Source organism: Motacilla alba, chromosome 8 (genome assembly GCF_015832195.1).
Source record: "Motacilla alba alba isolate MOTALB_02 chromosome 8, Motacilla_alba_V1.0_pri, whole genome shotgun sequence".
Taxonomy (NCBI): domain Eukaryota; kingdom Metazoa; phylum Chordata; class Aves; order Passeriformes; family Motacillidae; genus Motacilla; species Motacilla alba.
Window position 1 is genome coordinate 29,659,709 of NC_052023.1, and position 15,307 is coordinate 29,675,015.

The 15,307-nt window shown below is 46.9% G+C and overlaps 1 protein-coding gene across 2 annotated transcripts in view; it reads left to right on the forward strand.

Moving 5' to 3' along the window:
* Positions 1–11,084, forward strand: part of KIFAP3 (kinesin associated protein 3) — a 68,134-nt gene extending 57,050 nt beyond the window's left edge. For both annotated transcript variants that reach the window (XM_038143728.1, XM_038143729.1), the window contains exon 20: positions 9,711–11,084. In XM_038143728.1, coding sequence (XP_037999656.1) covers positions 9,711–9,819 — 109 coding nt within the window. In that variant the 3' untranslated portion in view covers positions 9,820–11,084. The remainder of the gene's footprint in view (positions 1–9,710) is intronic.
* The last annotated feature ends 4,223 nt before the right edge of the window (positions 11,085–15,307 follow it).

A 15,307-nucleotide genomic window follows, 5' to 3' on the forward strand; every position in this document is an offset into this window, starting at 1 on the left:
TTTCTTTGCCAAATACTTAGAATTGTTTTGATTCTAAAATTTTATTCTGATTCTGTGTTTATCAGCCTCAACCATCCAACTCCAAAGACTGATCTACTCTTTTCTCTCTGGAAAACCAAGATAATGGTTTTTTAACTCTGAAATTTAAAAAATAATCAATTGGCTTACAGAGTTTATTTGCCTTTGGGATGTTGAGCTTTTAAAAATTTTTTTTTTTCCAGTACTCCCTGATCAACCTTTTTGGTCTGGAAACATTTGATTTCTCATTTGTTTAAGTTGAGTTTTTTATATAATAATGCTACTCAAAGAAATAGATCCCCAAGAACACATTCCTTGTCTGTATTTGTATCTGCCTTGTTTCCTGATCTATCCAGTGTTATTCCTAAGGAAAAAAAATCAGTAAGAGACATTGAGATTTATTTTCTTCTTGATTTTCACTAAAATCTTTGCTGATTTGGGATAGATCTCAACAAGATTTCACTAGGCCCCTGTGCTGATATATAAAAGTGTTTGAAATCAGGACAATCAGCTGTGGTGGTAGAAGAATATTTAAAGTTTCTTCATCAGTAGTAACACTGCAACTGCATTGGCTGTGTGTGCTCGAGCGAGCGCTGCAAATCCCCCTGCTATGTTAACTTTCAGAAAGGCTTTGAAAGCTTTTATTGGCTGCAGCTGGAAGTCAGAGCAGAACAGATTTCTTGACTCTCCCTCCTTCCCTCCAGCATCTGGATTCTCATCCCCACTGGGCTGCCCTGCAGACAGCACGGTGTCACCAGTGCCCTGTGGCCTCGGCTCCTCCTGGCTTGGGTGCACAACAGGGAACTTTTGTCCCCTTTTGTGTTGAAGAACAGAACTGAGTGGCTGTGCTTGGGCTCGAAGGGTTTGTATAAACATTTAAAGGGAAAATTCTCCACCAGAAAGCTGCATTTTTGCTTCAGCTGCTTATCTCTGGGTACGTTTTCAGTGACCTGCTCTAGCAAGGAAGCAAGGAACACTTCCTGTGTGGAAATGGGAAGGCTGATGGAAGCTGGAGCAGATCCTGATCTGGTCAGTGACACCAGTCATCTCTGTGAAACTTCAGCATCTCATTCCGCTCAGGCAGTTGCCTGAAGCTTTCTGTACCCAGCCTAACACTGAGCTCGCTGAAGACAAAGAGAGGTGTGAAAGCTTCCCAAGCCGGGCCTATCCCTAGTTCAGATTAAGGCAATGTACTCTTCAGTGTATGGAGTTGACACTTTGGACTGTGCAAGCAGAGAGGGGGAGGAAAGAACATCTTGCTTTTTACTGCCTATTCCTTGGGGCTTTTTTATTTGTTTTAGTTCTTAATTAATTCTTAAGAAATGGATGTATCTAATCAGTGGGTTTGGACAGTTGTTGAGCCAAGAGCACAGGAGATGTTTCTGTCAGGCTTAGAGTGGAAAGCCAGAGCTCTTGATTTCCGTTCCAGATCTGTCTGTGCACTTGACCTTTTAAGAAATCCTGTAGAGAGAATGACTGAGAAATTCCCTGTCTGTGTGGCAGCGCTGTGAGCCTGACTGCAGGAATGCTGCAGGAGCTCTCCTGATGCCCTTCACAGGAACGACGTGGCTGTGTGACACAACTGCAGCCTTTGAGCTGCTGTTCTGCCTCCTGGCTCTGTTGGGGATTGGTTGCCTTTCTAGCAGAGCAGAAATAATCTTTTTTTCCTAAAGGGTTTTATAGAATAAGCAAAGGTCTTTTCTGTCTATGTCAGTCTGATTTGAGTCTTCTCATTACTGTAGTTTGTCATTTGGCTGTCTTTAACGTCTGGGGTGTTTTCTCTTCCAATACTCCAATGGGAAACTGAGGTCATGGAGAAAAGGAGCAACTTGTCCAGGATCACACAGCAGGTAACTGACAGAGCAAGAAACTGAGGCCAAATCCCAGGCTGTGTTTGCAGAGCAAGGATGGCAAGAGCTACAGCTTTCAAGCAAGGCTCACACTGAATCTGGCTAAGCAAGGTCATTTGGTTTTGGTTCAGTGCTTTCTTACTATTCAGTTGGGAATTTATTTTTTTTTAATGCTGCCTTCCCCCAGTGAATTTTGGCGTAGTTGTTGCTTGGTGCATAGCTGGAGCCTGACACAGAAGACACAGTGCTCATTTGTCCCCCATTGTCAGCTTTCCATTTGTTTGTAATTAAGTGGGAGAAACAGCAGTATTGTGCTGAGATACAACTGGGCAACAAGTCCAGAAGCAATTGGAAACTTGAAGTCATTAAGTACACTGAAGAAAGCTGGGTCACATGGAAGGAGAGACATGATCATATGCATAAAAGCTGTGTTATGATGCACAAGGGAGCTAAAGTATTACTGCACAGGTTCATTTGGATGTTTTCTGTCTGGTGAGCAGGTACAATATTACTGTTTAAGGGACATTAATGCTAATGTAGAGATGGACTTGGGTGATTGATGCAGTGGGCACAGTCACAGACACTGCCACTAAACTCCCCTCCCATTTGAGCTTGAAGAATAAAAAGCATGAAAAAAAGCTTGGCAGATAGGGGAGAACAACTTGGGGTCATGAGAGGCAGAATTTAGGAGACTTGTGGTTTCTAGTTTAACGTCATTACCAGTAGTGGGAGAATCTAGTTACAAGACATTATATAAAGAAACATTGTTTTTTCCTAAGGCTTCTCAGTTGTACGGAGTTTCTCCATAACCCATGGTTTGTGCTCTTGCTTTGAAGGACAGAAAATTTATGGTCAATGAAGGCAAACCAGAGGTTTGTAGGAGGAAATGGGATCATCATCTCAATCTCTGGACTTGAAGCAAAGACAGAAGCAACAGGCCTGTGATGCCTTTTTTGATGCTCTTTACCCTGCCATGACTGGTGTTGGGAGAGTGGGGTCCCATGCAGTACTCAGCTGCCAGGGAGCATCAGCAGAAAGGCCCCAGATCCCATGGCTTCAGAGGCTCTGACCCTTGGGTCACGTGTGACGGTTCCTCGCTACCTGCAGAGGATTAGCTACACGTGTCATACCTGCAGGCAGCTTTAGAAGCTGGAGGTCTGTGTGTGTTCTTTGGGATTCAAAACCATTTCCCACCTGCAGTGCTTGGATGCACACAGTGCCCTAATCCCTGCTCGTGCAGTGGGTCTGGGCCTGGATGCCCCAGCTCCCCCTGCCTTTCCATGCCTGGTCTCTGCGCAGAGGAACCTCAGGAGGGAGGAAAGGAGGGAGCTGCGGCATTCAGCAGCCATTCTGCTGATTGGGCTGGCAGGGCTGAGCGTCCCCTTTGTGATTATACTGCCCTGCGCTGCAGTCCTTGTCTCAGACCAGCAATCATCAACGCTTCAGGAACAAACAAAAACCCTGAGATGAGAGAAAAAATACAGCCTTTGCTGCTGGCAGACTTGTGTGTCTTGTTGGCAAGAGTTCTGATCAGTGAGCTGCATCTCATTTGAACAGGTTATAATGCTGTGCTTGTCTGGAGATTAGAGACTGCTGTGCCACTCCTGTGGCTCTGGCACCTCCTGAGGGGAAAGTACAGCCTTCAGTGTTCATCTGAACATGATTTGTTTTGTCTGTTACACACAGGAACTCGATCCAGCATTGTGGAATACAGGGGTTTGTGGCATGAGAGTTTATAAGGAGATACAGGATGGGAAGTGTACTGTCACACATGAGTGGATTCATGGAACAGAAAATGTAGGACTTCAGTGATGTGCACCTGAAACTCTGAACGTCTGCCTGGGCTGAGGCGGGGATGGCTTGGGAGTGAAGACTGATTTTGAGGAACAATAACAGCCAGTGTATAGAGGGAGAAGGTACAGAGGAAACAGTGGAATTGCTATGAACTGTACTGATACCAGGCTTCTGAAAGATGCTCAGAACCCCTCTGGTTCTAACCCCTTTCTCTGATCCTCAGGAGGAGTTTTGGAGAGCTGCAGGTGTGATCAGAGGTGCCACGTGTGTCGAGAGAGGCTGCCTGTTTACACCTGCATGGAAACCCTCCTGGCAGCTCACTGGAGCATGTGGAGAGCTTTGGGTGTGAGCCCTTCTCTGGGACTTGGTAGGGCTGCTGATGAGTTGAGAGTTGCAAGTAGCGTTTGGCTGGTCAGAGCATCTACATAATTAAAAATCTATAGATTTTATTTTTAATAAGTTTATAAATCTTGTATCCCCACTGAGTAGCTGTGAGCCTCTGAGACACGAGGGCTTGTTGATGCAGAGTAAGGAGGGAGGATTGACAGGGTTTTAGAAAAAGTTTAGAATGAAAAGAATTAGAGATGAAATCTTGGCTCTGGTGGAAGCACTCTGTGTTTAGCTTGCAGTTCATTTTCAGGGGCCAGCGATTCCAGGGTGCCTTAATTTTGGGCAGAAACAAATGAAATTTTGGCCCTAAAGTGTGAGCTCCTAAACTGGTATTTCACCCTCAAAGGCTTTTCCAGGGCCACTGTCACACAGGCAGTGACAGTCTGGTACAACGTGTGCCAAACTGCTTCAGACCTGCTTCCCAGACAGTGCTTCCTGCTGGGATCACTCCAAGATCCATGGATCCTACTGGGGGGCTTTCAGTTGGATTTCAAGTGTTTACTTTTGACCAAGAATGTCCCCAGTGATGCTGGATTTGCCTCTTGCCTTTCTGAGGCCCTGCTGGAGGAATTAGCACCTGGGAATTAGGCTGTGGTTTGAGAGCCCCTGTCAGCAGCAGCACTGTCGCAGTGTGAGCACTGGTGGGGACAGGGTGGGGGTGTGCAGTGCCACAGTCCCTCTGCACCCTCGTGTTAGTTACCCAGCCCAGACTCTCCAGCCTCTCCTGATACCCTGCCCTGGGAAGCAGGACAGGCTCCTGGATGGAAACTCCAGCAGAGGATTCCCCATGGAGTGCTCCCTGTGGGAGCCTGCTGAGCCTTCCACACATCCCATGAATTCTATCTAGTCCAAAGCCTGTCTTGTTCAGAAGGGTTTTGTGGATGCAGGAGGATGCTGGCTGCCATTTGCTCTTGGGAGACAGGACACAACTGGTCTTTACATCTTGAATTTTGTCAGGGCACCTAAGATCCTACATGGGTATATTAATTTGGATGCTCTGAATCATCAATAAGCAGGGCTGTTCAGAAATCTCTCCTCACTCTTGCACATCAGGAACACTTTCCTCTTCGGCATGTGCTCCTCAGTTCCCTAGCAGTACAAGCAAATTGGAAAGTTCAGCTGTCATTTGGGGAAGGTCATAGATCACACTAGCAGCCTGAGTAATCCAAGAGGTTTTAAGTATCACAGCATTTAGTTTAAAGTGAAATTTGCTCTGACAGGGGCTGGCAGACCAATAGGAAAAAGAAATATTTGTGCTTGGAGAAGTGCATGTGTAGAGACCTCGAGTATAACTGATGGCTGGAAGTGATTTCAGTCTAAAAAAAACAAATCATTAAGAGAGTGCATAGGGGTAAAATACACAGTTCATATTTTAAAGGGTCTCAAAATGAACCAGCAACTGAGGTTAGCAGTACATAGTAATTAGCTGGGCTGTTCACTGTTTAACTCCGTGAGCCCCAGGCGTGGGGCTGAGCTCTGCACAAGATGGGGCTGTGCTGTGCCAGGCTGCAGCGAGCGCCGCGCTCTGCGCACGCGTGACCTGCAGCCACTCAGCCTGAGCCGTGGCTCTGAGGCTGTTGTGCTGCTCTGTCATCCATGTCACCCGACAGCTGCAGGGGTGCATGCACTTCTGGCTGCCCAGTTACATAGCAGTGAGCACTGGGAGGAAAAAATACCAACTCAGGCATGAGTATTGTTGCCCCAGTGGATAATTATGTGTCCCTAATTTATGGGAGACAGGCTTGGTGCTTACTCTGCTGAGCACTGAGTTTCCTGGTAGATGCTGTAGCATAAAGCCAACAACGTTTTTCCTAGGAGCAAGTCTTGAGGTTGATTGCTGGTGTAAATCTGAGCACACATGGCACAGATCATGATCTCAGGCCAGTCGTTTTCCAGCAAGTGTTTACAGCCGCAGAACTGCCATCTCTGCTGGCTCTCCCTTTCTGCTGTTCTTGGCAGAAGGGGCAAGGATTCATCAGGACTTGTTTTTAAATCCATCCTCACCTCGGTGGGTTGTGCCCTTGGCCTGGCAGCCAGGCTCCGCTCTCCAGGCGTGTGTTGGCTCTGTGGTTGTCCCCCCCTCTGTCACCTCCTGGGCTCAGGACCCTTCTCTGCAGCTCCCACAGGCTCCGTGCTGCAGGCTGCCAGTGCAAACAATCCAACAGGCAAAGCTGCTATGCTTCAAGAGCACTAACGTGCAAAAATGAAGCAGCTTTTTTTCTAGCATGGTCAAGACTTCATTTACTTCAGGGAAATATTTCCATAGGAGAGAGTAGTGATTTGATCAAGGTGTTTTAATGTGATTTTCTGTAGTTGTTTTTGGTTTTTGAGGGTTTTTTTTTAACTGTCCAAAGCAGTTATCAGCTGATCCATCTCTTCCAGTTTTCTTCAGGACACTAACATATGTCTGAACCATTTGGAAATAACTGATACTCCTCAAAGTTTAAACTCTAGGGATCTTTACCTAATTACTTACACATTTATAAAAAAATATTAAAAAACTGATTTGTTGAGAGTGTGATTGAAACCATATTTTCCCTGCTCTCGTTATCAGTTTAAATCCATTTAGAAGCTCTTTGAATGAGGATTACTGAGCTGGAAGTGGCTGGAAGAGCTCAGCCTGCAGGGATAGAGGCCCATTGCCACCGCGTGGCTCAGGGCGTCATTACACCTCACCCCCAAAAGCCCGTGGTGGCTCACCTTGGGGTGTACAGAGGAGTTCAGGACAGGTTTCAAGCTCCTGTTTTTGATGTATCCCTCTTTGCCACAGGAAACCTGAGGATGGCACTGCTGTGAGCCTGGGCACGGCTGCTTCAAGCTTGACTTGCAGTCAGAAGCCCTGGGCACCCACAGCCTCCTCACTCACCTGAATATCATTCCAGAATGAGCTTTGCAGTGGTTTGCAGAAATGCAAAAAGGCCCTGTTCTACCACACTTGTAAAAAAAACAACTTGTCCACAACTAACATTGTTATAGTCACAGAAAACGTCCTGGAAAGATAAACCCAGAAAAGCGTTTTCTGTTAAAATAGCTCCTCGTTATAAATCAGCTGTAGATGTTTCAAGGATCTTTGGAGGAAAGCAATGAAATCCTGAGTTTAAAGGTAGCCTTAAAGGGTCCTGCTTCTCTGCAGTGTAACATCTGTAGTGTCACTGGGAATTTGTAGAAGCACCACAGAACCAGACCCTGCACTCCCAATTCCCACTCTGCCTTCTTTTAGTACATTGTTAACTCGTGGCACTGACAGTACTGGAAGAACCCTTAAGGAATTGGCATTGGTTCATAGAAGTTTGTTAAATGGTTTGTTTTCTGAACTGCCAAACCAACTGGTCAGCTTCATGCTTGTCCTTGTTGGCTTGTTCACAAGAGCTTTGGGTCTGATATGGAGCCACTGCAGCCAAGGGCAGCCTGGGTGAGGTCTGTCTGTCAGTGCCTTTGCCCTCTGCAGAGCAGTGACACAGGACAGGCAGGGACTGGCTAGGGTGACTGCTGGGTTGGGGGTTTCTGGAGATGAGAGATAAACACAAAGTAACAGGATTTCTCCTAATCCCTTCTTTCAGGGGTCTTTCAAAGCTTCAGGCCTGATAATGAGAAAGCTGTTGTTTGCCAGGTACAAAGGAGGCATCTGGGGAAGGTGCCTCAGAGGTCACCAGCTCCTTTCCTAATGGGCTTGGAAAAGGGTAAGAGGACTTTGGAGTGGATACAGGAAGAAATGGGTGGTGAGAGGAATGCATTCACAGAGCTTTGCACCACTGCAGGATACTCCAGGGCCGCTCTGCTGCTCTCTGCTGTGCTGAAGGGCTGATCAGCCTGCAGGGTAGGGCTGATGGCTCTGTGCAGGAGTGAGGAGATGGCTGTTGCCAATTCAGATACACATGGGCAGATGTGGAAATGCAAAGCACTTTCAGGACACAGCATTTCCCAAGATACATCCAAGTAAAACAGTGATTTTTTTTTCTCTCAGCTTGGCTATTGAATGTGTCCCTTCTGTCTCAGAGGACAGATCTCAGCCTCAGGCCTTCCACCTTCACTCGACTATCAGGATATCTCATGAGTGAACTTGTTTTCTGAGAAACAGGCACTAGGGATCCTTTCCTAGGGCCTCCCTAAGATAGAATCCAAGGAAAGTGCCTTTGTGAGGACAGAGATGGACATGGTCCCCCCCCACGCAGCTGAGCCCTTTCAGCCCATCCAATTCAGCAGTGCCAGCTTCTTGCAGAGCCAGGGCCTGAGGCCCACCCATTGTACATCTTCTGCAGGGGTCGTTCTTTCCCAGCCTCGACTGTTGCATAACCCATGTTCCATATGGATAATTGGCAGTAATGAGGTTCAGCTTTTCCCCACTCCAAAAGCACTTTGGTTCTTTGTGTTTTGACAGTCTTCAGAAGGGAAGTTCGGCTCCTTTCAATGCATCTTTAGTCAGACAATAAATCAGGATCCTTTTCCATTTGTCCCCCTACTGAAGGGGAAGCTAAGAAGTGACATAGCTATGAATAGGCAGTAATCCAGTGTCTTAGGCAATGCTCGTTTTTCCTCTACCTCCTGCATGAGTTATTGTTGAAATGAAATATGTGCCACTTTTCTCTAGGCAGTTCTTGTGTTTTAGTATCTAACTCATTTTTGTGGGACTTTTTAGGTGTAAAAGATGCTGTTTTACATGAAAAAATAATTACTCTGTCTCATTAGTACATAGCTTTTCAGTATGTGATTAATTCCTTCTGCCATTTGGCTGCCAGTCTTGTACCCCACCAGAAGCACCACCTTTTACCAGATATTCTCACTTCTAGGTGGTGTTCTCCATACACCTCAAAAATGGACTGAAGGCAGGGAAAGAGACTCTTCGGATGTGCTCTGCAGGGCAGGGTTACAGCAGGTTTTGCCAAAGCCTGGAGGACATGGTAACTGTAATGTACAGAGGGAGACACTGAGTCATGGAAGTAAAGTGCTTGGCCAGTGAATCTGTGAAAGGAGGGAAGAGAAGACTTTGGTCTCTCCTGGGATTCCTCTTGGACCTGAAAGCCTTTCCCTGATCGGAGTTGCACTGATGTCTCCACAGCATTTCATTTTCCACCAGGGAAGTGGTGTCCAGAAGGGGAACACAGCTCACAAAGCTTCCTCACAAAACCATCTCTGTGGCAGTGATGCCTTCAGACTTCAGCTTGTATATTTTTTATCTATTTGCAGTCCTGCAGTTCTTTAGTGTACAGCTCCAAACTCCATATCCATTGTTAGCTGCTGCTTTCCCATTTTGGTCAGACACAGCAATTCCTCTCCAGGCCTGGCAATCAAGGACACCTCACTGCCTCAGGCCCCGAGAAATGGAAACAAAAGTGAGTTTGGGGGGGAGCAAACTTTGGATAAATGACTTCATGACCTGAAGATGTAATTGAAAGATTAACCCTCAATATGGAAATGGACCAAACTTATAAAAGTGTGAAAACTGTGACCTGCTGTCCATTTTGGGTACAGCCGCTGGGGGAGCTTTGTCTGCCCTAAATGTACCTGAAGGCCGTTCAATAAATAGAGCTGCTTTTTATTTTGTCTGGCCTCTTGTTTTTAGGTAAGCCCAAAAAGGCAGCAGGAGCTGGAGCCACCAGCACCGGTGTTCCTTCCATGCCATACAAAGCTCTGCAATTTCTCTCTCCTTGTTTTCTGCAGTATTGGAGTGGATGGCTTTGCTCAGAGCGCGGGGGGTCCCGGGCGCCCGGCGACCGCGTACGGCTACCGGCCGGAAGAGCCCTTCTTCTACGGCTACGGCGCGCGGTGAGGCGGCCGGCAGCGCTGCTGCTCCTGCATGGCTGCACCACCGTGCCTCCAGCACTCTGTATCCTTTGGCATGTGTAGCTCCACGTAAATTTAGCCTTTCTGGGTCTGGTGTGTTAGTGACAGTGTTTGCCCTTCGGTTGCTCTTTGTTATTATTTTTGTACAGTAACTGTGACTTGAAAGCGGGAATTGGAAACTACTGGACTGGAAAGTGTCACATTATGTATATGAAGCTACTAATTTAATTTCTATTAAATATAAAAACCTGTGTGGTCAGCAGTGGTGAATGTGTTTCTAACCAATGTTTTGTGTGTTTTACAAGGCACTTAAGAAGAGTGCTCCATGTGCAGCGTGTTTAACATGGACTGTTTCCCTCTCACACCTCGGTCACAGAACACCACCAAGCCCCAGCATCTCCTGGCACTGCCCTGACACATAGTTTGGATCAAAGTCCAGTCCTGGGTCACCACTTTAATAATGGAAAGATGGCACAGATTCACTCCCCTGGAGCTTCAGACATTTACAGTCCATTTTAAGTGCTTAAAAACATTTAAAATTAGAAACTACACAACAGAATGCCTTCACCCTAGTGTTTAAACAGAGTGCTGTGGGCTGAGAGAAGTCTGCCACATCCATCCTGTGGGCCAGCAAGAGCAAGAAACACTGTATCTTGGCTCAGAATCCAGAGCAGAGCCTTTACCCCAGCTTCCCTATCTGGAAACACAAATCCATCCTGTCCTGCTGGTTTCTGGGGTTTAAGCTGGATCTAAGCAGCGATCAGTGGGCAGCAGAGTCAGGCCAGGACCCCTTCACACTGGACTTGCAGTGTGGTGATTGTTTGATGTCATGTTTTGAAATAACCTGCAAATGGAATTCAGGGTGAAGCTGTTCTTCAGCTGTGCATGCCCCCTGTTAGAGACAGAAGAAAGGGATGATAATGCCCTCTCTGCCACAGCTACCTAGGCAGCAGTTCAAATTTTCACTTTTTCAAAGAAAAGTTACCTGTACCTCATCCTTTTTCTTTTGTTAATGTCTGTTGATTTGCAGATTTATTTTTCTCCTTCTTCCTCCCTCCTTTATGGCTTAAACAAGAAGTTGACTTGCATCCTACGAAACCAGTCACTAGTAATTCCATAAGATTGGGGTCTGTGCTGGGAAGGTGATCTTCAAAGGCATGGGATTGTTTGGGGAGTCTGACAAACTCTTAGTCTTACACTTCAAAAATACCTTTGAAATAAAAATTGTTTTGAAACCCCGTGTTATCTTTACAAAGTGTGCAAGTTCTTTTATAAGCACCGTTACTCCCTGTGTTCCAGGCTGCGTGACTGGAAACGAGTCTAAAATTAGCCATGGTATTTCATACCAGTTTTCAGCCTTCTCTCTGTGCTGGCTTCTTGTTCAGGGCTTCACTCACTGGAGGTAGGTGGAAGAACAGCATTGCCAAGATTAAGCAGTATTTTTTAAATAATTTTCTCTACCATTCTTAACTAATTCTTACACAGTTTCTTAGAACAGGTAAGATCTCAGTAAGAAACACAGCAGAAAACTTGAACTACACTAACAGGTTTCCAGTGTTGTACCTTTCTAGATCGTTTCCTTTGTTCTGAGTCCACACTGGATTTGCCCAGAGGTTGTGCCACGTTCAGTCAAAAGCTTTCAGATATTTTTATAGTTATAGCTGTGAGAGAAATCCCTCAAACTGCACACTCAGGCTATTCTGGGACTGGCACTCGCTCGTCAGGCTTTTCTAGAAATTAGTGTGAAGTTATTTAAAGCAGTTGCCCTGCTCATGGAATGTGTTTTGGGGGAAAACCGAAATGAAGTGGGTCCTTGGAGTATATGCAAACTATCAATGAAACTGAAGGAGCCTTTAATTGGAAGCTTCAGGTTAACGAGGAGCTGCAGTGGAGCTCCAGTGAAGGGTGGGTGTCTGTAATTGTAATACAGTTGTGACCATGCTGAGAATAAATGGCAGTGGAAAAAAATCTCTGGCTGCATTTTTAGTATTCAATGTTAGGAGTTTATGGGAAAAGAATAAAAGATCAAGTATTTGTAGCTTTGCCTGGCAGCAGCTAAGAAAAGAACATCATTTATCTGCAAACAGAGCTTGGTAAAAATTACTCAGCACTTAGTAGCCTGAGGACAGAGCCTGCTCGCCAAGATGAAAACCAGCTGTGCCACTGCACTTTCAAGGCAGGAGAGAGGCTGATTTTCCCTTTAATTACAGTTCCTGAGCCAGAAAGGGGGAAGAAAAGATAGGAGCATATAAACTTTTCACATTTCCTATATCACATTTCCTGTGGGTGTCAGAGGAAGATGGGAGAGTCTGAGCTGTTTAATTATCTTAATTATTTTATGTATTTAGTCCCTGGGTACTGTATGCTGCACGAAACAGGGCGAGGAGGGATCTGCTTTCATTTAGCAATTTCTGCAACTTTTGTCCTCTTTTTCCTGGTTTCTCTTCCAGGCTTTGTAGAGCTCCTCTTTTCTTTCCCTGCAGCAGCAATCCTGAACCATCCTAGGAGTATCCTCTTTCCCAGTCTGCTGCTAATTAATTAATGAGTTTGGTTAGGCAAGTGTTTTAGATATAATGAGGCTGTAAAGTTAATGGCACAATGAAATAAGCAATGGCTGAGCAGCTCCTATGTCTGGTAGCTATTAGAGAGGCTTTGTGCAGATGGACGGGCTCGTTTCTGGGAGCAATCTGCTCCATGCAGCCGCCTAAGATCTTGTGTTAAATTATTATTTGTACTACACCAGTACTTAGGAGCTTTCCAGGGCAACAGGGTTGGGGAAAGCAAAAGTAAACAAATATTACAAATATTCTCCTCCCTGAGAGTTCATGGAGGACCTGATTCAAGGTCTTTCAAATGCCAGGGGGTTGTGGAGCTGTCTGCAGTTCAACATGTGCATTTCATTCTGAAATCAGACTGCCCTGATTCTGTTTAATTGTATCCACTGTGGATTAAATGAAACAGGAACAAGATGTATCTGCCTCTGGAATAAGCAGGACAAGCTCTGTTTAGATACAAGAGATTCTGGGCCCCTCTGGCAGGTTCTTTAATGGCATTCCTGTAGCGCAGCACTCGGCTGTCCCCTCACCACAGCCAGAGGCTGAGAGGGGCGACAGCCTCCATGCCTTCTGTAACCATCCTCCAAACCCACGAAATGCACTGAGCTGACTGCTGGTGCAGTTCACGTCACCTCGAAGCTCTTGTGCTCTGCTCGTTTTTTCCTTCAGGTTAAGGTTGAGGGGTTTTCTTCTGAAAGAGCTCTGAGGTGCCAAGGGAGGTGTAGGAGCTGCACAGACGGAGGAGGGCTGCACTCCCCTGCATGGGTTTCATAGTCACAAGGTGGTATTTGCAGCCACTTGGTCTGGACACCCACTTGAATAAAAACACGGACTTTTCCAGAGCTGGAAAAAATAGGCTGGGGTCCCTGCCCCCTAAAATAAAAGAAACCCACTTCTGTTTATTAAGAAATTGAGAAATATCACTGGAAACAAAAAGCTGCTGTGCTGTAGTTGTAATTCACATGGCCATGCAGGAGTGGGACCTCACTGGAGAAGGCATCAGTGGGAGCACCACCGCAGCCTTTGTTCCCCGTGCCTTTCCCAAAGAGCTGGGGAACGTCTCTGCACTGCTGAGAGCCTGCCCAGCACACTGGCCAGGCTGGAGCTGTGGCTGCCCCACCCCTGCGGGTGTTCAGGGCCAGGCTGGACCGGGCTTGGAGCAGCCTGGTCCAGAGGAAGGTGACCCTGCCCAGGGATGAAATGAGATGAGCTTTAAGGTCCCTTCCAACCCAAACCATTCTGGGATTCTAAGGCAATGCTCCCCAGCTGTGCCTTTCGACCATACATGCTCCACTCCATTGAAGTGAGTTTGGCCCCATCCTCCTCTGCAGTCACCAGCTGTCTCTCTCTCCACTGTGCCAATCTTGTCTTGTCCAGCTGACTTAAAGAAGCAGTTCCAGTTCTGATGAGGCATTTGCTAGGAGCTCTGTAATCCTGCTGGTTCCATCTCTTCCCTCTGCCCTTGAGGGGTTCACACCTCCCTAATCCTAATCCCTGGGTTATTCTGTGGAGGAGCCCATGCTGGCCGTGCTTAGGAAAGGGCAAAGGGTGAAGCTGGGGGGCAGAAACCCAGCTGGGGTTTTTGTGCAGTACCCAGTGACAGGGCCCTGAGCAGGGCACACCCCTCAGTGCCACTTCAGCCTGTATGGAACAGTGGGATCACTCGGGAGAAGCAGGTAAAGGGAAAGAATGCTGCTCCACAGAGACAGGCCAGCAAAGGAAACGCACCAGAAATGATGCAGAACAGCCTAAGGTTGCTTTTTCTTCCTGACAGCCACATGAATCACACCACAGCCTGAAGCTGGAGCCAAGGGCCGTGAGGAGAAATCAGTTGTAGCTTATTAAGAAGTTTTTATCTTTACCTCCAGTTATTCACATCTTCTGACCTTCTGCCTTTGCCCTGCCACAAACACACACAGGACATACAAACCCACGCTTGGCCCCGTGAATAAACTGGTGACTAATGTTCACCTTAGGGAACATTACAGAGTTTCTTTTAGTTTGCACTTTGGGGCCAGGATCTTTTTAGGCGTGTGTCCCATTTGGGTCAAAGACTCTGATCTTTCCTGCCTTTGACAGATAGAGGTGGTGTACCTGAACTGTATTTAGTTTCTGTTCCTGTGTGCACTATATTACCCTGTAATGTGTGATGTACTTTTTATGTCGTACTGTGACCCATTTCACGTTCCTGCACCCTGCTCCTCCCATCATATTTCTTCTTCTTTTAAAAAAGCCCCAGATCATCCATCTATCAGCATATCCTGCCAGAGGAGCAGGCTCCTCCTAGCACTGTGTCCCCACATGTTAACCCTGACATGCCCTTCCCCTGCACAGTCACAGGAGAAATCCTCTCTCCTGGCTCACCTGAACAGCCGGTGAGGCTCAGCTGAGCAGAGTTGGGCTGTGGATCTGAGGGAATCCCTTTTGCTATCCAGGGAGCAGAGCTGTAGCTGAAGGGACTCTGGCATTGATGAGCCACTGTCCAGCAGCACTGTGTGTCTGGGATCATCCGTGCTGTCCGAGCCCTGGAAGGCTTCCCTAGAAATGGAAGGGGGAAGGCATATTGCTAAAGAACACACTCTACTCTCCAGTTCGTGCTGGATTTGGCAGCACAAAACTCCGTGCAGGTTAAACTCGTGGAGTTGAGTTACTACAGAAAGCCGAGGCGCTTGCAGAGTTCAGACCACCTGTGTTAAACACTCTGCCCTGGCCATTAAACCCTCGTCTAGACGAGGCCACGGGGCCGGGCTGTGCTGCTGTTCAGAGCGACTGAGCAAACCACATCCTCACGTCCTGGCGCTGCAGGAAACTGGAATAACACCGGCGATATGAAAATAGCGTGTGAACAGCTCAGACCTCCCACCGCTCTGGAGCCCTTCCTTTCAACCTTCGCTCCGCCATCCAAAACACTCCCGTGAA